The 21,759-nt window shown below is 48.8% G+C and overlaps 1 protein-coding gene across 1 annotated transcript in view; it reads left to right on the top strand.

The window, feature by feature from the left end:
* Positions 1–21,759, top strand: part of Slc39a11 (solute carrier family 39 member 11) — a 217,783-nt gene that overhangs the window by 34,431 nt on the left and 161,593 nt on the right. Inside the window, exon 4 of the mRNA XM_026780081.1 lies at positions 8,634–8,792. Within this exon, the coding sequence (XP_026635882.1) occupies positions 8,634–8,792 (159 nt within the window). The remainder of the gene's footprint in view (positions 1–8,633; positions 8,793–21,759) is intronic.

Genomic DNA, 21,759 nt, shown 5'->3' with positions numbered 1-21,759 from the left:
TGTGTGTGTGTGTATGTTTGCATGTGCATGCGTGTGTAGATGTGTGCAGATGTGTGTGTGTGTGTGTGTGTGTGTGTGTGATGCATGCCTGTGTCTGTATGCAGAGGCCTGAGGAAGGCACTGGATATCCTGATCTATGACTTTCCACCCCAGTACCTTGTGACTGGATCTCTCAATAATGCTAGAGCTAGGCTAGGGCCAGCCAGCAAATTCCAGTGTCCTTAAGTCTCTGCTCCCCCATAGTACTGGACACACACACACACACACACACACACACACACACACACACCCTCAAACATTTTTGTATTTGTTTAATTTGCTTGAGTAAAATCAATGACAGTTCAGTTTTGATTTTTACTCAAAAGCAAAAATCAGACTAGCTGTCCCAATACTCCCAATTTACTTAATGAATAATCTCTCTATGTGTTTTGAAATGTCACAGTTGTTATTAATAAAATCTATTTATCTGCTGAAACCAGCAGCAACAATAACAGAAAGCTTGAGTAATATCAAACACCCAAGAAATAGCGCATGCGGCTTCTGGGTGGGGACTGTGAGTTTGGAGTCAGGCCATGGTTCCAGATCCTCACTGGTCATTTTCAGCAGTGTATCCTTGGGTGATACTGAATTACTCTGAGCTTTAGACGGGAAGCCCTGGCGTTCAAGGAGGTGAAGTCCATTGTCGCTCTGGCTACCACATGCTGAAGCCCCAGGCCTGTGCCCTGCTGACATCACAGAACAAACCCTGGGTGCTCTTGTCTTCAGGTTTATGCACCTTGCTGGAGTGACCTCCCTCAGTCCCCTCCCTCCTTCTGCAACCTATTAATCTCTGATAAACTGGTCACCATGGAGGTGTTTTCCATTTTCAGAGAAGTTCCTAAAATGGTGCAGAGAGTTTCCGTGTATCTTTAGGATGTGAGCATCTCCCAGAAGTCAAGTCTGTGGAAGGAAGGCTTGAGACACCACCACTGAGTTCCCCTTCCTCTTCTGTTGCTGTGGGGGAATCCCCTGACCAAGAGACACTTAGATGAGAAAACGGCTTCTTTTGGCCTACAGTTCCAGACGGGACACAGTTCATCACGGCAGGGAAGACCTGGCCATCAGGAGGAGGCAGAGCGGGGAGGAGAGAGAGAGAGAGAGAGAGAGAGAGAGAGAGAGAGAGAGAGAGAGAGAGAATGACTTAACGTGAGAACATGAAATGTGTCCAAGTTCTAAAACCCCAGAGCTGCCACCCCAACCCTGTGATGTACTTCCTCTAGCAAGGTGTCTTGGTTTGGGTTTTTATCACTGTGAAGAGACACCATGACCATGGCAACTCTTATGAAGGAAACATTTAATTGGGGTGACTCGCTTACAGTTCAGAGGTTCAGATCATTATCGTCATGATGGGGAGCATGATGGTGCTGGCTACATCTTGACCAGAAGGCCGTTTTCTTTCAAACCACCACACAAGGCTTCATTTTTAGATGTTTTCTCCTTGTATTTTATTTTGTGTAATTGGATGTTTTGCCTGTGTGTGTGTCTATGCACCATGTGTGTGCAGTGCCTGAGGAGGCCAGAAGAGGGTGTTAGATATCCTGGGACTGCACTTATACACCATGTGAGCTATAATGTCGGGGCTGGGGGGAATCAAACCCTGGTTCTTTGGAAGAACAGTGGTTGTGGGTTGTCTTAGGGATGAACCATCTATCCTGCTCCAAGCCTCCATGTGTTAAAGGTTCCACGACCTTTCCACACAGCACCACCAACTGTGGACTGAGGATCCCGAGGGAACATTTCTCAAAGTACAGCACACTGGAATGTGACAGTAAGCAAGACTGCAGGTGTGGGTGTCACCTGTTCCCTTCTTCATGTCCTTCTTGTGTCTTAGGGTCCCATCTGGGGGTATATATCATCACATGGGGCCTTCTCTGGGGTCATAGGTCACTCTGGAGGAAGGTGGGGAGTCAAGTGTGTACATGTCTAGTGTTGCAATCCCTAGGTCAAGGTGCTCTTCTGGGCAGGGATTACACTGTACACTCCTTAATTGCCTGTTTGCCATCTACATCTGGGGCACTCAGGGACTATTAGAGTCATAAATTTATGACGCCCCATTCCTCTTCCGGATGCACGTTCTCAACAGGCCCATTCCATTGTTTATTAGTGGCCTGTAGTTCCGGTATGAGCAGAAGTGTATCTAGCTCTTTTATGGTCTCATTTTATTTCCTTCAGAAACCTCCCCGGTAGCATGGTTCTAGTTTTAATGTTTTAAGGAACCTCCACGTTGTTTTCTCTGACAGTTATGCTGGTGTACACCCCTACCAATGGTGTGTAAGTTTTTGCTACGTCCCTGCCAACACCTTATGTCTTTCATTTTGGTGATTCTAATTTCATCCCCTCAGGTATCCCAGGATTCTATGCCTGATGAGGGAAGTGGCAACTTACACCTGGTCTTTACCCAGAAGTTTCCAGAATTTCATAAAGACTCTGCTGCATCTTGGCAGGGTTAGAGGACAGTACTGACTTGCTTGGGGGCTGGGGCAGTCAATCTTGTGTGACATCATTCAACCCTGGGGCCTTGGGAAATCCACTTCATCTAGTTCAGTCTTGCTCACCCTGTCTGGTAAGTGAAGTGTTCAGACTAGGTAGTCTCCTGCAGCCCCTCTTCATACAAAGGGAATCTGCGAGTCTGTCAGTAGGTCCACTTGGTGTGTTACCCACGAAGCTTTGCAGCGTCTTTGCTGGTTTCCCACCCCTGAAAGACTCCCTGATTTTAAACAATTACTCAGCCAGTGTTCGTCAGAGGAGTGAAGGCATCTGAGTGTGAGCCTGTGCGCTTCTTAATTTGGAAGGTTAAAAAAACCACTTTAAAATGCAGGCAACAGACTCAAAAGGCGGGTTGAATCACTTCCTGATCATTCGTTCTGGCTTCTCCACCCCCGCTGCTCCCCTTTATTAGCAGGGATAACAGAGGACTTGTTTAGGTGACAAATATTAAACACGTCCCCATCCAAGGCTCTTCTGCTGAGTGGCGGCAGCACACAGAGATGCTGTGAGCAGAGCCAGAGCCTACCATGTGCACAATCCTGGGAGCTTGGGGAGAGAGCAAATCCAGCGAGATGGATAAGGACCCCGGTCAGAGGGGAACTGGGCCCAGTCAGGGGAAGGAGGAACATGCTTAGTGAGCAGAGAGTTGGGAAGTAGAAGGATCCAGAATAGCCCCTGCCTCCTGCCAGCTCCGGGGTTGGCATGGTGGCCCCGTTGCTACATTCTCCCATTAGCCCTGGTTGGTAGCATCACTTCCAATTGGCCAAACTGAGCAACAGAGGACTCAGGTTGTGTGCTGGGGCCACCTCACTAGTAAGTGCCTGATCCGAGCCTCTGAGTCCAAATTCTGCGTTATGTTGTCACTAACACGGACTGCCAGTCAAGGGTCAGAGATGCCTGGGAGAAAGGCCAGCTTAGGTAAGCCCTGACGTTGCCACAGATGGAGACACAGAGTTACAACAAGAGCCAGAGAGTTCAGCACACCTCTGGGGAGGGGGAGGGGGCAGTAGTGCAAGATAGGGTCCTCACAGTTGCTTAGGTCAACCCTAACTTTTTAAGTAAATTGTGGTAAGACCATTCAGTGGCGTTCAGAGCATCCACAGTGAACAATTTTCCCATCCTCCACTACCAGATAGTGATGTTCTCTGTCTGTGTGAATGTCTATATTTGTGTATTTCATATAAATAAAGTCAAGACTCTGGTTTGGTGCCGTCTCTCCTCTCCAAGGGCCTTCTTTACACACCCTTGTGAAGATCCTTGGCACGATACCGGCCCTGCTCTGATGTCATCTCTAAGTGTGGCAGAATTTCTTCTGACCCAGAAAATAAGAAAGTTACAGGTTTGACCATGAGCACATATGCCCTTGAAATATCTTTGGCCCCACTCAGTTTAGACAGGAGCCCAGTGCATTGTATAAATTATTCTTTTGCCAATTCTCAGTTCATGTGTAAAACAGGAGGCTGGCAAGGAAATAAAATAAAAAAAATGAAGAAATTCCACAGTGGATCTAGATTTGTCTAGAAGGGCGAAGAACAGTGATTTCCGTGGGGAGGTCTACCTGTGTTGACTTGGATGTTCCTCCATCCAAGCATCCCAGAGTTCATCATCACCTTCTATCTTAGTCAGTGCTCTATCGTGAAGAGATGCCACAACCACAGCCACCCTTAGAAAGGAAAACGTTAATTGGGGCTGGTTTACAGTTCAGAGGTTTAGTCCATTGTCATCATGGTGAAAAACATGGCAGTATGCGGGCAGACATGGTGCTGGAGAGGTAGCTGAGAGTTCTACATCTGGATCAGTAGTCACCAGGAAGAGAAAGACACTGGTCTTGGCTTGAGCATCTGAAACCTCAAAGCCCACTCTGTGTGACATACTTCCCCCAACAAGGCCACACTTACTTCAATAGGGTGACAGCTCCAATAATGTTACTCCCTGAGTCTGTAGGAGCCATTTTCATTCAGACCAGTCCACACCTTAGCAGGGGCATGCCTCTCTGCTCCATATTGAACAGCATATTTGTGGGAGCTTGGCATGTTTCTCATGTATAGGGACATGTATTAGTTGTGGTGATCCTCTAGAGGTTCTAGAGGACAGAATCAATAAGATAAATATATATTAAAGTGGATTTATTGGGTTGTCTGACCTGATACAGTCTAGCTAGTCCAACAATGGCTAGATAGGCTGAGAGTCCAGAGGTTCTTCGGTCTAGGTGGCTGAATATCTCAGCAGCCCCAGTCCGGTGCTGAAGGCCTCGGGGGTTCCTGGAGAGCTTCTGCTATTCAGTCTGAACTGGAAGCCTGGGGAAGTTGGTTCTGATGTTGGTGAAGGAATGCTTCAGCAACAGGACAGATGAATTCAGCAGCAGAGTGAAGGCAAGTGGGCATAAAGCAAAGGCTTCTCCGCTATCTCTTTTTATCTTTGCTGCTATTGGGAGGTGCCACCGACATCTAGGATAGGTTTTTCCTCTTCTGTTAATATAAGCCAGGAAATCTCCCATGGCAGTGCTAAGGAGCTTGTCTTTTAGTTGATTCCAGACCCAGTCAAACTGACAACCAAGATTAGCTATCACAGGCAGGAAACAGGTTTGGTACCCAGAGATGCAGAAGATGGACATTGCAACAGGAGATGTTGGAGTAGGTATTGAGACTGGAAGGAACCAGGAGGCTGGGGAAATAGTTAAGGTGATCCTGGCAGAGTTGCTTCATCTCCTCCCTGTATGTAGAGCAGTCTTAGAAGGTCTGATGAGTGGGTTCCATGGGTCTTAGGGTTTTGAAATTGTTGAAGCAGGAGGGCTGTGTTGGGGACACGTTACTGATTGGGTCAAGTTCACAGAAGAGAATGAGAAAGTTTCCAAGTCTGTCCCTGTGCAGGTGGTGAGCTTACACGGGCTGTGGGAATCTAAAGCCAGTGGAGTGAAGTCTGGGTGGGGAGTCCTTAAATCCTTCTGTTGTCTTTTACGACAGCCCGGACTCAAGGCATAGAACTGTTCAGTCTTTGCTTCCATCCAGTTAAGATGGCACCTTTCATCCTTCCTGGGCGCTTCAGAGGCTGAGGCAGTTTTCCATGGGTGCCTTTAAGACCTTTGCTGGAAAATCATTTCCAGGGCAAGAGACTTGGTGCGAGCAGTCACTGGGAGAAGGGACACCACGGCTTCCTGCATTGCCCGTTCTTTCTTCCCGCTGCCCTAATGCCTGGTTCTGTCACTGTGTTATTTCGGAGATGGGTGACGCGGCATAATTAAGTAAATTTTAGAAATCCATTCGGCATTTTATATGTTGTCTGTGACTGTTACGACAGGCGGTGGGTGTACTCTCACCATGAAGATGTCACAGCATGTGTAAGATTAAAAAGTCACAGGCGATTAGTTAATTTGGTCAACTCTGGAGAACGGGTTGTCAAATTGAGCTTCATTTTGACCTCTGAGACCAGCCTCATTTTTTCCTTCTAGTCATTGAATTGATTGTGGTACAGCTTCATTTGTGCCCTGCAACCGGCACTTACTGCCTGGGTGAAAAGGAGCAAATTGCCTTAGTATTTAAGATTCAGTTTCTTTTCATATTTAATGTGTATGTTTTTGTGTGTGGGAGTGGCCCGGTTTGCTTTTCTGTTGGTGTGAGAAAACACTGACCAAAAGCAACTTGGAGATGAAAAGGGTTTATTTTAATCTTACAGCTCTTTCTTATCTTAGGTCACAGCCCATCACAGAGGGAGATCAGGGCAGGAACTCAAGGCAGGAACCTGGGAGCAGAAAATCCGACAATGGGGGAACACTGCTTACTGGCTTGTTCCAAGGCTTACGTTCTTATACAGCCCAGAACTACCTGCCCAGGCATGGCACTGCCCACAGTGGACTGGGCCCTCTTACATCAACCGAGAAAATGCCACGCGGACATATACCCATAGGCCGTTCTGAGGGTGGCTGTTCCTCAGTGGAGGTCCCCTCTTCCAGGTGTGTCAAATTGACAACCAAGGTTAGCTGTGAAAGTGGGAGGACATCTGCATGCGTGTGCACTCTTGTGGAGGCCGGAGATCAACTCTGTTGTTGTTACTCAAGGGCATCGCTATGTTTATTGAGATAGGGACTCTCATGGAACCTGGAGCTGGCTAATTTGTCTACACTGGCTGGTTAAGAACACCCACTATGCTTATTGAGATAGGAAACCTGGAGCTGGCTAATTCGTCTACACTGGCTGGTTAAGAACACCCACTATGCTTATTGAGATAGGAAACCTGGAGCTGGCTAATCCGTCTACACTGGCTGGTCATCAACTCCCAGGGATCCACGGTCTCCACATTCCCAGAGCTGGGACTGCAAGCATGGGCTGCCACACTCAGCGTTTTCAGCACAGACTCTGGAGGATTATACTTAGGTCCTGATGCTTACCTAGGAAACAGTGTTCTGACTGAGCCCATATCCCCAGCCTGAGATTCAGTTTCTTGTTCCACAAATAACAACGGAAAACATTCTCCTCCTGGGGCTGTGATATGAAGACAGGATCTCAGATGTCAACGTTGGCGGCTGGAAATGGCTGCTGATCAATAGATATTAGCTTCCCTCTTCATTTTTAGAGACGAGGACACCGAAGAGACCTGTCTGACATTGACATACTGGCATCTTCAGACATTTCAAATGCTGTCGCATGGCACAAGGGGCAGGCTCACCGTTTTTGATGTGCCAGAGAGCAGGAAAAGAGATGAAGAGGCAAACATGAAGAGGAGACACATGTCAGTTCAACACAAAGAAGATCTCTCTAATAACCAGCCGTGATCTCATGCACGGGAGCCTATGTAGTTTGGAGCAGTTTGTATTGGGAGCTTTAAATTAGAACAGCACTTCTCAGCAGCCTTAGGACTCACATTTGGGGCCAGATGTCTCTTGGTTGTCAGGGGCTGTCATGCATATTGTAGGATGTTTATCATGAGACACAGCCCTTCTGTCCCACCCTCAGTGACTCTTGCTTGACATTGTCATCTGTCCCATGGAGTAAATCACTCTTGGAGAAGAACTCCTATGCCAGAGGCTAGCAAACTGGAGTCCATCCATTCAGATCAGCACTGTCCTGCACCAAACTGGGTCTCTTTATTTTTATTTATCCTTATTAGCATGCATTAATTATATTATACATACCAATGGGTCTCATGATGACCGTCTCATAAAATATGCTACATATTTTAATCATTTTCATTCCCCTTGTCCTCTATGGCCCTTCCCATTCCCGCTGATCCCTTTCCTCTCCTCAGCTAGCCTGCCTCCATTTTCATGCCTTTGCTGTTGTCGACCCAATGGGTCCATGCTTGCAGGAACGTGAGTGAGGGGTTATTTACAAGAGCATGGGCCACCTACAGTGGCTTCACCTTTGTTAAGTTAGGTTCATAAAACATGAATTCTGGGAGGAACTTTTGGAATTTTGGGGGGTAGTCTTTTGGTTGAGATAGTAGCTACCACCATATTATTATGACATAGATAATAGTGAGGTCCTCCTGGAAGGCCTTATGCATTGGTTCCTCCTACTCCCAAGGCCTTATGGGTTGCCCCCACCCCAAGACTTTATAGTTTGGTTCTCCACTCCTCAGAAGGCATTATAGGTTGGTTTTCCTCAGAGGCCTTATGGGTTGGTTAATGAGAGTCCCTCTATAGGGTCTCCACCTTATAGGATCCCCTACCCCAAAAAGCCTTTATGGGTTGGTGTACTGGCTGAATTTGCATGTCAGCTTGACACAAGCTAGAGTCATCAGAAAGGAATGAACCTCAGTTGAGGAAATACCTCCATGAGATCCAGCTATAAGGCATTTTCTCAATTAGTGATCAGTGGGGGAAGGTCCAGTCCATATGGGCAGTGCCATCTCTGGACTGGTGGTCCTGGGTTCTATAAGAAAGCAGGCTGAGCAAGCCAGTAAGCAGCACTCCTCCTTGGCCTCTGCATTATATCCTGTCTCCAGGTTCCTGCCCTGTTTGAGTTTCTGTCCTGACTTCCTTCAGTGATGGACTACAGTATAAGCCACCATTTCCTCCCCAGCTTGCATTTTGGTCGTGTTGTTCAGTTGCAGCAGTTAGACGCCCTCACTAAGGCAATTGGTCAATGACTTGCTCCCTGTGGTTTCTGCAGGTCATGTTAGCGGCTTCCTATTGGTCCCTGCTAGCACCAGCGGTTGAGATGGCCACGTCCTCAGGGGGCTTCGGTGCCTTTGCCTTCTTCCCTGTGGCTGTTGGCTTCACTCTGGGGGCTGCTTTCGTCTACCTGGCTGATCTCCTGATGCCGCACTTGGTGAGTATCATGATCCCCTGAGCTGTCACATCAGGAGCCATCGGTTCTGGGCAGTACATCCATTTCTGTTTTGTCTTGCTGGATCCATTCATACCTCAGGTAGCATGGTAGATTCTTCACAGACAAGACAGTAGTGGAAGTGAGTGGTGATTCCTTCCTTAAAGAATGTGCTTGCTCATTAACATGACCATCCATCACAGCCCAGCCACATCTTGCTAAGTTCAGATTGTGAATGTCAGATATGTAAGTTGTACCTGATGTGATGTGTTATATGTATGTATACATGAGCAACTGAACTGGGGGAAGGGAGGGCCTTATGGTCCTGGTTTGGGCCTCAGGAACTGATGAACTCATCAGGGAGGTGACAGCACACCTAAGGACAGTGACAGACATTTACTAGTTCATCACATCTGCATAGGTGAACAGGAAGTGGCTGGAAGAGGGGGAGTCTGGGAGGTTGAGGTTCACTTCTGATGTTTATGGACCACATGCCTTTTAGCTCCTGATTTCCTCCCTACCATGTGGGAGGAACAAACAACAAAAGCATCGGTGTTGGGGAGAATTAGAGCTATTGACTTCACTGTGGAAATCAGGAGGTGATCTGGGCTTGGTCTGGGCATCACTTTCTGGCGTGAACTACTTGGCCAAGCAGAGAGCCAACTCCAGGCTTGTGTGATGATGGCAGCTGGAAGAAGCCTTTGGCTAAACTCTTGTCACCACGGTGAATGCTATTGGCAGTGGGGGAGGCTGATGCCAGTCACAGGGTGGGATGCATGTGGTTCACTTACCACATTCATACCCAACAGGTCTTAGAGGTGGGCAGAAGTACTTCCAAGTTGGTGCCCGGGTTCCCTGATCACACAGAAAGGGAAGAGGGAGAGGAAGAAACTGAGATTGTTTCTTCTGTTAGATTGTGGAGTGGTTGGAGTTAGGGGATATATGCTCCAGGATGTTGGTGAGACCTCTTGTGTGCGTACCTCCCTCTCCACCCCTCCCTCTCCCTCTAGTCATTCTCCACCCCCTTTCTCTGCCTACCTTCTTTCTCTCCTTTCATCTTTTCCTCCCTTTCTCTCTCTCTCTCTCTCTCTCTCTCTCTCTCTCTCTCTCTCTCTCTCTCTCTCTCTCTTTCTTTCTCTCTCTCTCTCGACAGGTTCTCTCGACGTAGCCCAGGGTAGCCTTGAACTCCCAATCTCCCACTCAGCTCCCAGGTGCTAGGATTTCAGGCCTGAGCAGCCATGCCTGAGCCTTCTCCTGTCTCGCCTTAAATTACCAACTAGAGAAAGGAAAGAGTGACCTCATGGGACCTAGACCGCTGGGCCCCGGGGCCATCATGAGGCTTCTGTCACTTGCGGAGGAGACACATTTAAGCACATTGCCTGAACCAGTTGGATGTGATGGCGGCGTGGACGACTGTGATAATATCCCAAGGAAACACCATCTGTCAGCTCTTTTCTCATCACGGGAAGCTTCAATGACGGTGCCTGTTTTTGCCCCCTGGATGTTTGGCGTCCTTGCTGTCGGATGTGACTACTGGTGGCTTTTAGAGGCTGTCACGGGGAGCTGTTTATTCTGCTCTGAAGCCCATCTAGCTATGTGTGAACTTCTTAGTGGAAGGTTGTGAATACAGTGGCCTGAACTCCCAGGCAGGGGATTGACGTGGCTCCGTGGCTCCGTACAGCCTGTGCCTGCCTCTCATTCTTCTCTCTCACGGGCTACCCAGGCTCCTAAGCCAGTCTCTCATTAAGAGCCCTTCCTGTCATGATTGGTCTTCATTCCTGGGACCTCGGAGAGATGGGACTGGTGGACACCAGGCTTAGTACCAGGTGTGTTTGAGCAGCTGCCTGAGCAGAGGGGCGTTCTCTGGGCAGTGTAAACAGTTGCTGGCCAGTTTGCACTTGGCTACGGGCTCTGTTGTTGTTGTCATCAACCTTCGGTTCCCATTTGTTTTCATATATGCTTTAGATAAGGACACAGTTGCTCCCTGGGTTGAGCTCTGGATAGATAATAAAGAAAATCAGAAATGGCTGTGGAGAGCAGGCTCAATGTTATGGGTGGGGTTGGGGAAGGGTTGAGATAAGAGACACCCAACCGTCAGGAATCAGACCTCGCCCGTTGGCAGAAGACTCAGTAAACATCTGTTCTGGGGCCCTGGAGAAAAAATTAATTGCCACGGTTAATGTGAGAAGGGGAGCGAACACGTCTCAGAAGGTCTCATAAATAGGCAAGCTTTGTTTCTAATTGCCCCCGCTCCTGAATACAGATGTCCACGGAGTCATGCCCAGAGACAGCCCACTGCCCTGCACTGTGAGGCCAGCTAAAGGTTTCCCTCTGTGGCACTGGTAATTTGCTTCCCGGACTTGAAAAGGGCTGCAGCTTGGCCCTTCCGCAGGTGCCATGTGGAGTGTGAATTAATGGGTTTTGATACGGAGTCCCTGTGGTTCTACGATATCGATTGAGTGCAGGCAGGGAATGAACCTTCCCAGGGCAGCAAGACTCGATTCCCTGAAAGCTGACTGCTCCTGGAATTTGGGAGCCAACCACTTTTGAGGTGGGGGGGATGAGTTGCGCGCGCGGCAGCGGTGGCAGGGGGGGGGCAGGGGGGGGGGGAGGGGGTGTACATTCAGCTGAAGCCGCTTCAGTTTTTTATTCATGGAATCTTACCGAGGAGTCAGAGTGGGCAGGAGATGGCTCTGGAGGAGCAGAGGGGAGGAGGAGAAGCCCAGCAAGCCCTTGACTTTCCCATGCATGCGTGTATGTGCCTAGGAATGGAATCTTGTTTTCGGGTTTCTGGAAAAACAAATGGTAACGGTGCCTGTGTTGGTGCTGCCTGCTCTTTTCAGCTTGCTTCTGTCTTGGCCCACTTACCCTGAGAAGACACAGCTCTCTCCTTCCCTCCCTCCTCTCTTTGGGTGTCTGACATCTTAGGGAGACTAAGTGCGAGGCTGCAGTGGGAAGAAGAAGCAGCAGTTGCCGCGGCAAGTCTCTCCTGAGCAGGCTCGGGGTGGGAGTGCGGGAGATCAGCCTCCTCCTGGGTTTAAGGGAGTCCCCAGTCACGGTCTGTAGCTTCTCACTGTGATGGTCAAGAACAGGGTGTTAGTGAGAGCTCAGCTGAGAGGAACAGGCCCATCACTCTCGTGCTGCAGTTTTTGGTGGGCAGGAGTTCCTTCCAGGAACCACACGTGACTAATGTCCGAAGTGACATGTCACAAGGGCAAGCTTTGACAACCAGAGGGTTGTTTGCTAGTACCTTTCTCTTTCGTAGATTTTTTTTCCCCACCACTAGCATGCCTTATTCTAATTTGCAAAGAACGAGAGAGAAAGCGTGCCTTTGTATGTGCGGCTCACAAGGGTATGGGGTAAAGCTGGTACCATGGGGAGCCCGATTGGAGCTACAGGGAAGTGAGACATGGTCCTCACCCTCAGCTGTGCCAGCTCACTCTTCCTAACGTTTCCTTGAGGGTTGAGATATGGGCTCCTGCCTCCCCCTGTGAGGTGCACTTTGGGCTGGTGTATCGTTGACATTTAGCTGGGCCAATGGCAGCCTCTGCAGCCGTGGCTGGTTCCTTCCTGATAGGGACATGGTTGTGCCACTAGAAAAGTCTGGAATGTTGGGTGAACTTTTATGGTCCCCGGTCAGGGAAGGATGCAGCTTTGCAAGGGGACCTCTTGGTTACCTGTCTACATGTTTGTATCAGCTTGTTTTGGTAACGAACTTCTCTAGGCCAGGTGACTGAAACAGCGAGGATTTATTTATTTTTTCCTTCCTTGGAGGCTGGAGGTCCAAATGCCCAGTGTCCCCATGCCTTTGCTGTTGGGCTGTTGGATTGCCATGTTCTCTCCGAGTCCTCATGCGGTCCTCTTCGGTGTAGGTGATCCTTCCTGGTGTCTCTATGTGTCCAGATTTCCTCTATAAGGATGCCACTCCATTTGGTCCATGGCTCTTTTGGTACTGCAATAATTTAGCTATATTTTTTTCAAATTTCTTTTAAAAGATTTTTTTTTCATTTTATATACCAACCACAGTACCCTCTTCCTCCTCTTCTCCCTCCCCTCTCATTTTCACCCTACCCAACCCTCCATCCACCACTCCTCAGAAAGGGTAAGGTCTCACATGGGGAGTCAACAAAGTCTTAAATATCAAGCTGGGGCAGGGTCAAGCCCCTCCCCCCTATATCTAGTCTGAGCAAGGTATCCCATCATAGACAATGGACTCCAAAATGACAATTTATGTACTGGGAATAAATCCTGGTCCCACTGCTAGTGGCCCCACAGACTGCCCAAGCCACAGAACTGTCACCCATGTTCAGAGGGCGTAGTTAGGTCCTATGCAGGTTCCCCAGCTATCAGTCCAAAGTCAGTGAGCTCCCACTAGCTTGGGTCAACTGTTTGTGGGTTTCCCCATCATGATCTTGACCCCTTTGCTTCCTCCCACTCTTTGACTGGACTCTGGGAGCTCGGCCCAGTGCATGGCTGTGGATCTCTGCTTCTGCTTCCATCAGTTACTGGATGAAGGTTCTATGATGACAATTAAGGTAGTCGTCAATCTGATTACAGGGGAAGGCCAGTTCAGGCCACCTCTCCACTATTGCTAGAAGTCTTAACTGGGGTCATCCTTGTAGATCCCTGGGAGTTACCTTAGCAAGAGATTTCTCCCCAACCCCATAATGGCTCCCTCTTATCAAGTTACCAGTCATCTCTTTTAAAATCCCATCTCTAGACAGTCACATTGTGAGGTGCTGGGTTAGGATTTTAGCATACAAAATTTGGAGGGGCTTGATTCATCCCAAGAGAGCATCTCTGAAGTTTCTGTGTATTTATTTAATCAGTTAATTAGATGTATTATTTATGTGTGTGCACACACACACATGTGTGAGTGTGTGGATATCAGAGATCAACTCTGAGTGTTGTTTCTTAGCCACTGTCCACCTTCACCTTGTTTTTTGGCTTTTTTGGGGGGCTCCCATTGTTTTGTGAGACAGGGTCTCTAACTAGGATCTGGGCTCACTAATTTAGCCAGGCTGCCAGCCAGCATACTCCAGGGATCCAGGCACGGCAAGAACTTTACTGACGGAGCCATCTCCCCAGCCCTTCACAGTTTCTCTTGATACTCGTAGGGTTAAGCTAGAGAGATGACTGGGTGGAGGAAGCTCATCCTGTGGATGCTGTCATAGGCCACCGGGCAGGCACAGTACGTTCTTAACCAGAGCCCACTCTGCGCATCATGTCCCTAAGCACTTCCTGGTGGCTGTGTGGGGTTCCCCGAGGGGCCTGCTGTGCTGAGGAATCTGTGACTCCAATTAACACTCCACTCCTGAGTGGAGAATCAGCATGTATGACAGTGGGGGTCCTGGTGGGGGAGGGGGCGGAGGACTTTAGGAAAGGCTTCCTGTTCACAGAGCCTCAGAGACTGAGGTGCTCTTGGCCCCTGAAACCCCAGGTCTTTCCTCTAGGTGAAGCTTTAGGGAGTTGGCATGCCTGGTACTTTTTCACAGTTAGAAATGGCATAGCCGTGGTAGAGGCAACTTGTACAGCTCTTGGGGATACCTACAGCCTCCTGTGGCTCTGAGAAGTGTGATCACATACAGCTTTGGGTTCTGCTGGCATGAAACAACTTCCTAATGCCGAGGCCTTACTGACTCATATAAAAAACAGTGATTTAGGCTGGGGATGTCCTTATGGGTTCACTCCCCAGTACCACAAAACAGCAACAGCACACAACCCAAAAAGCCAAACAACTTAGCCATTCTGTGGCCATGTGTGAGTGCCCGTGTGGATGTTGGAAGACCTGCCATGACCTCCCTTTCTTCCGTCTATGCCCCGTGCTTTCTGGAGCGGGCAGGATAGATGGCTTATGTGTCTGTAACGCTTGTGCTTTAGCTGTTCCTGTTGTCCTGGCTCATTGAGATGTCACAAAAACTGACTGAGGCTTTGCAGGCAGAGGACTAGGAGGTTTCAGGACTACCTGCTCTTTTAGCTTTCGACCAGGGTATGAAAATATGCCTGGACAATGAAGTTTATTCCCAAAGGAGCCGGAGTGGGACAGGTGTAAGCATACACAGAAACACACACACACACACACACACACACACACACACACACACACACACACACACGAACTTGCTGAGGGAGACTCCTCAAGCACTGAGTGGTTCTTTAGGTAGGGCTTCTAAAATGTGAACATGGAATCTGTTAGAACCTGTGCTCATTCTCCCATCTTTTCATATGTCAGGCTATAAAGTCGTGACTGGTTTGTTCTATTGCCACTACTTGAGTCAGGCAGCATTTCAGGCACCACCATGGAGTTACCTTGAACCTGTGGGTGGTTGGGGTGGCAGAGACGACTTGTGGGGTGGGTGCAGAGACACCGAGAACGCACTTAAGTTAATGGCATACCCTCTTACTCTTCAGGGGAACTGGGACAGGGTTTGGCTTGCCCGCAGGCTGCAGCTCTCTCTCGTCAGGTGGCAGATGCTTCATGGAACACACCTCCCTTGCTGTGTCTTGCTGTTCATCAGATCTCAGATTGATTGGGCCAAGGAGTCAGAGTCCCAGGGAGTTGGAGGGGAAAGAGCCAGTGTCAGGGAAAAAATGGACAGTCAAGTTTAGGGACAGAGAGGAGGTTTGGCCAGTTTGTAGGGAAAGAGGGGGCAGTTAAAGCCACTGGGATGTCATTCTCTCTCTCATGTAGCCTTGGGGATGCTCTAGGCTTAGGTGGAAGAGATGGGATTTTTCTTTTTAAACCCCATGTCTTGGAGACAACCCATGAATCGGATCACAGCCGTTGTGCTTTGGAAATTCCCTTTTCCAAATACACAGGTGAAAAGTAGGAGAGCTGCCTTTGCCTTGATGTGCTGAGGTGGGGAGTTGTGAATTTATTATGCAGACCTTAAAATCATTAAACATAATAAGATAATGACAGCGGTTAGCAACGGCTGCACAGGCCAGTGGGTTCTTGTTTCTTCCTGCTGAAGGGCTGGGGGCTAAACGTGTGTGTGTGTGTGTGTGTGTGTGTGTGTGTGTGTGTGTGTGTCTTTCTTGCTGTGCACATGACCCTTACTTGGTGTGGTCAAAGAAGGACCAGAAACAGAGTCAAACTGGTGCCCCATCCCCGCCCCACATCTCTTCAGCCACATCCTTCCTTGATTGTAGCCATCCTCACACGCTTTCTCCTTTTAGGATTGGACAGTGCTCCCTGGACCAGTATCCTCTGGACCAGGCCAGCTTTAGCCAAAAAGCCAGAGTTGCTGCTCACTCTGAGAGCTGGCCCTCCTGCATATCCAAACCCATGCCAAGAACAGGGTCTCTTCCAGGCTGGCATGGTGGAGAGGATTCTAGGTTTCTCTAAATGTTAACCTGAATGTAAACATAAAATGCAAAACACAATACAAAGGAGCGGTAGAATTGCCAGTAGGGAAGCCGCAAAGAAGCAAGCCCTGCAGCCTGTGGTTGAGATAAGCATCCTTAAAGCCAAAGATCTGCCTCCATGAAGCAAGGGCTCACCTGGGTGGCCACCCACTCCAGATCCCTTGGCCACAGCATTTGAATTAGCAGCTTGCTTTCTGCTGGTCTTCAGAAAACTGGAGATCAGGCATGTGTTCCCATGAGTGGTCATGGACATATGTGTGAATGCATTCACACACACATTCACAGTTACATATGGCACACACATACACACACATGTATGCTTTCACGTGCACACTGATGGGCGAGTGTACACACACCTGGGTCTTCAGGGTGGCACCCATCCTGTCAGACCCATGGACTAAGGACCTACTGCCGCACAGGATGGCAGTGGTTACAAAATGCAGAAGAGTGTCTCAGGACAGGCTGACAGAAGCAGCCTACGGCAGAAACTGTTATTCAGCCCTGGGACCCAGAAGTCCCAAGGAGCAGCCTGGACTTGACTAGTTTCAGCTCCAGGAATGATGTGCACAGTAGTGGTTTGGTTGTACAGCCTGAGGCAGATCTAAGAGCAGCATGCTGTCCCGAGCTCCGAGACAGTGTGGGTTTTCATGGTCTTCTGGATAAGAATAGTGCCGTGCCAGGTTCTTTGAGGACCTTACTTCTCCTTTCACAACACGATCCTGAGCACAGGCAAGGCAGATGCCACCTAAGTGTGTCCCACTTCTCCTTTCACAACACGATCCTGAGCACAGGCAAGGCAGATGCCACCTAAGTGTGTCCCAGCTGTCCTTCAGCTTGCTCTGCTGAAATGAGACACCAGTCTGGGGAGCTTGAATAGCACACGATATCAATGTCCTGGCTGATTTGATTACAGGTAAGGGCCATATCCTCCCAGTTTGCAGATGGCTACCTTCCCATTGTGTCTGTACACGAGGCGAGGCAGAGAGATGGTGAGCCTCCAGTGGGTCTTTTCTCATTAATACACTAATCTTTTCATGAGAACCCCTCCTATATGACTTCATATAACCTACTCGCCCCCTCTAGAGGCTGCTCGTAGCATTGCACACTGCTGTGTTTCAACATAGCAGTCTTCTTTGGTGGGTAGATATGACATGGAGATTTTGTTTGTAAACACCTAGTATAAAAAATGTGAAGACCTCCTTTCTTCCTTCTTTAGGACATAAGAGCGCTTTGTGAAATTTTCCAAGCAGAACTCCAAATGGACAGCTCTCAGGAAATGGGCAGCTCTCTCTGGCTAGCAGGAAGAGAACTGTGCTATCTTTCAGTGGAATAGAGTTGATGCTGCTCTTGTATTAAGCTCTGTTTGTTCTGAAAGTAACAGCTGGTCCAGTTTCCTTCTGGTAGTGCACTTATGGCTTGTAATTTCCCATTCTGATATGTTTAGCATTGTGTTTTAAATTTAATAAGCAACAGAATTAGGTCTTGCCTTTTTTATATTGGTGTTTGGCCATACATGTTTGCGTGTGTGTGTGTGTGTGTGTGTGTGTATGTACATGAGTGTGTAGAGGCCAGGAGTCAGCCTAGAGTATCTTCCACAATATTTCCCACTTTTTTGGGGGGATGTCTCTCACTGAACCTGAAGTTCATGAGTTTGGCTAGGCTGTCTGGCCAGTGAACCCCAGAGATCTTCCTGTTTCTGGCTCCCCAGTGTGGTCACTGGTGTGCACTCCCTTGCCTGGCTCCCTTATGTGGTGGCTGCCTGTGAAGCTCAGTTATCATGGCTGCATCACAAGCACTCTTCTGAGCCGTCTCCCTTGCCCTGGGCTTGCTTTGTGTCTCACCCGAGCTCAGTCTCCTAATGGGGCGTTTAGCTGATTTCTCCTTCACACGATGATTGCAATGCTTAGATTCATGTCCCCCACCTCACTGTTCTCTGTTCTTCATCCCCTTTGGAATTTTGTTCTTGCTATTGCTCTTCTGGGGCTCTTATCCTGCTGTCTTCTGGGTTAATCTAGTGTTCCGTTCTGTTTCTTCTACTGGATAGAAGGCTGTATAACCTGGGGTTGAGGAGATGGCTGGGTGAGTAAGAGCCCTTCTCACACAGCATGAGGACCTGATTTCAAATCCTCAGCACCCTTGTTAAAAAAACAAAACCAAAAATAGATGTGGTTGACACACACATCTCATCTTGTTGCTGAGGGTGATGGAGACAGGAGGATCCCTGGGGCTTGCTGGCTCCAGGTACGGTGAGAAACCCTGTCCTAGGGAATAAGGCAAAGCATGGTAGAGCAATTCCTGATGTCATCCTCTAGCCTCTGCGCATGCGCATAGGTGCATGTATCCCCCCCCCCGCGCCATGTATGTATTCAACACACACACACACACACACACACACACACACACACACACACACACTTCTTTGTGTTATATTTTGTGTGGTTGCCATGGTGATCCCTGCACCATTAATCACTATAGTTTACCTTGGGTTAACACTGTGTACCGTTTCTTATGTGATATTAGAGCTGCCTAATAATAGGCAGCTTCCCCTTCCCCCCGGGTCCCTTGTGTCGTTTTTTTGCCACACATTTTATGTGTTCAAGTGTCCTAAAACAGTCAGCGCACGGCTGGCACTTTGGCTTCCAACATCCATTACCTTTAAAGGAAACTGTGAAATCATGCATTCTGCCTTTGGCGAGGATCACAGCCCCGGGCAGTCCATCCACCAATTCCCAGAAACGTTTTATTGCCTCTTCTATTACTTTATTGAGCCTGAAACAAAAGTCATGATGAATTTAATTCGAATCATTGCTCCAGATTCGTTGTAAGAGATCTTGGCCTCACCATTTTTTTTCTTTTCTTTCTACCCTTTGACCCCTCTGGCCTTTCAGATAGGGCCAATCTGACTGTAAGGCCATTGTGTGTGTGTGTGTGTGTGTGTGTGTGTGTTGGGGGCAGTAATGGAGCATGGATGTGTGTGTGTGTGTGTGTGTGTTGAGGGCAGTGATGGTTCATGGATGTGTCTGTGTGCCTGTGTGTGGAGCCCTGAAGGTTGACTTTGGGTACCTTTCTTCATCACAGTCTACCTTAGTTTTTGAGGCAGGGTTTCTCGCTGAACCAGTTCAGTAAGACTCTGAAGTCACAAGGCTCTTCCCGCCTCCACCTTCCTACTGCTGGAACTGCAAGTAAGTGTTGCTGAACCAGGCTTTTACGTGAGGGTTGCTTGAGGTTCAAGCCAGGCCACGCTTGTGTGGCAAGCGCTTTGCCCATTGACCCATCTTCCCAGCCCCTAGGGTCATTTCGAAGGAAAAGCCACATACATTTCTGAACCAAAGTTTCTATTTTTCCTTTTTGTTCTTTATCTTTCTCCTTTTTTCGGTTTGATGTCTGCTTCTGGAATCGCGGCGGCGTTCTGGCTGCACGCTTCTGAAGACTTTAATTAGCCGACACTCGGATGACCCTGGTGTTTAGCTGTTGCGCGGATGGCAGGGCTCAGAGTAATTGGATGATAGCTGCGACACCGGCTGATTCACACAATCACCCGAAGGTGTCACTCCAGAGAAGGCGACTAGATTTAGCTTCGGTTCAAGGGTTCCAAAGCATTGTTCCAGCTGTCCCAACGCTTCTCAGTTTCAAGGAAACTGCTTACATTGAGAAAATCACCTCTTGGCAACAATGGGATTAAGTGCTCTTTGAGAGATTTTGTATTCCGAGGCTTGGGTGTATGTTAGAAACAGAAATGACATGCTTTTAAAACTCCAGCTTTCTGAAGCTCTCCCACCCTGATGGTCTGTCTCCAGGAAGCTGGAACAGAGCCAGGACTCTGCATTTTTACCAAGTGTCCTGGAAGATTCTGATGTAGGAAACCCATAGACTTGTTGTGTCTGATGGATTGTATGTAACAATTTTAACAAAGAGGTATTTTGTCCTGTTTATTATTTTTATTTTCTTTCAAGAGAGTGTAGAGGCAGCATAGGCTTTATTGATTCACGATGCAGGTGACAACACTGTCCAGGAGATATATGAGCTTCACTGAGTCTGATAGCATCTTGATAGTGGGGCAAGGACAGAGCCCAGGCTCTCACCGGCTCTCCTCCACCTCCTGTTCCATGGACCTCGGGTGGTGATGCTGAGATGTAATGGCTCATATTGGTCATCAGCTTCACAGAGTCTAGAGTCACCTAGGAGACATATACCTGGGCATCTTTTACAAGGAAGTTTCTAGATTGGGTTGGTTGAGGTAGGAAGTCCCACTGTAGCCGTGCAAGACACCATTCTCTGGGCAGAATCAAAAGGAGTGAGCTGAGCACCAGCGTGCATCTCTCTCTGCTTCCTGAGTGTGGATGCGATGTGGCCAGTTGGCCCCAGGCTCCTGCTGCCATGCCTCTCCCGCCATGGTGGACTGGACCCTCGGATCATAAGCCAAAAGGATCCTTCCCTTCCTTCAACTGTCTCCGTTACAATAGCAAGAAGGGTAATGGGTGAATATCATCTGAGATGGGACAGCACCCTCTGCATTTTTCTCTCTCCGTGTAGCTGCCCTCCTGGTGTAGAAATACCATTCTGTGGGGTGTTTTGTTTAGGGTGATTTATGACTGAGACCACCTTAGCAAGAAGGTAGTGCCCATTAGACCATTCTGACTACACAATACTCTTGCCACCGCAAGATGCCATTCCCTGGGCTTGGGGTCAGAGGGAAGATAGGGTTTCTGTGTAGGTTGTGATGTTGTCTAGGATATTTGTGTCTCTTAACCTGGCAGTGTGTACTTTAATAGTTCAGAAGGGTAAGAGAAGATACCGAGGGCATAGCTGGAAGATTGGATGTTGGCATTGGATGGTGGCCTTGACTGGTAGACCAGGCATGTGCTATGTCTGTTAATGGCAGTGGATCTGGGCGGAGAGGCTCACGGGAGATGGAGAATGGGATACGTGCTATTCAGGCACCTGGAATTGAAGAGACCCCTACACGGTTGGTGAGGGCCCTCCACAGCACGGGGAGATTTGACGCTTGACTGAGTGAGATAGTAGCTGGCCCAGTTTGGTTCGGAGCTCGTCTCCAGACCAGAATCAAAAGAACGTGTCGGGCAGAGAGCTATCTAAGACTAAGAGTGCGTAGAGCCTGGGTGGGCCTCAAAAGCTGGCCAGACCCTTTTTGGGACTCAGTGAGGCAATGTGGGCCCCAAGGCTGCCTGTATCTGTCTACCACATGGCTGCCCCAGTGTCTAGTGGGTACAACAACTGATGTGTAAGAGAACAGATCTGATAGGCTAATTGTGCCAGGAGAGAAAGAGAGGACTAATGTTTCCACAGCACTGGAGGCCCAGGCCACTCGTTTCACCCGTCAGGTCAGGTCAAGGTTTACTGGCTGCTTCCTCCTGAAGGAAGGGGCTTCCAAGAGACCAGGCTGAGGCTCTGTCCCCTCAGGGGTGGGGACTGCAGGAGGATGAGCTGAGGGTTCTGTGTTTGTTGTGTGGGAGAGGCAGGCTCTGCAGAGCGTGAGGTGAGGATGAGCTGCAGGGTGTTGTGGGTGAGCGGCAGGCTGTCGTGGGTGAGCTGCAGGCTGTCGTGGGTGAGCTGCAGGCTGACGTGGGTGAGCTGCAGGCTG

The sequence above is a fragment of the Microtus ochrogaster genome, chromosome 7 (assembly GCF_000317375.1).
Source record: "Microtus ochrogaster isolate Prairie Vole_2 chromosome 7, MicOch1.0, whole genome shotgun sequence".
In the NCBI taxonomy this organism is placed as follows: Eukaryota; Metazoa; Chordata; class Mammalia; order Rodentia; family Cricetidae; genus Microtus; species Microtus ochrogaster.
Note: the sequence above shows the minus strand (reverse complement) of the source record. Positions and strands in the feature narration are given on the sequence as shown.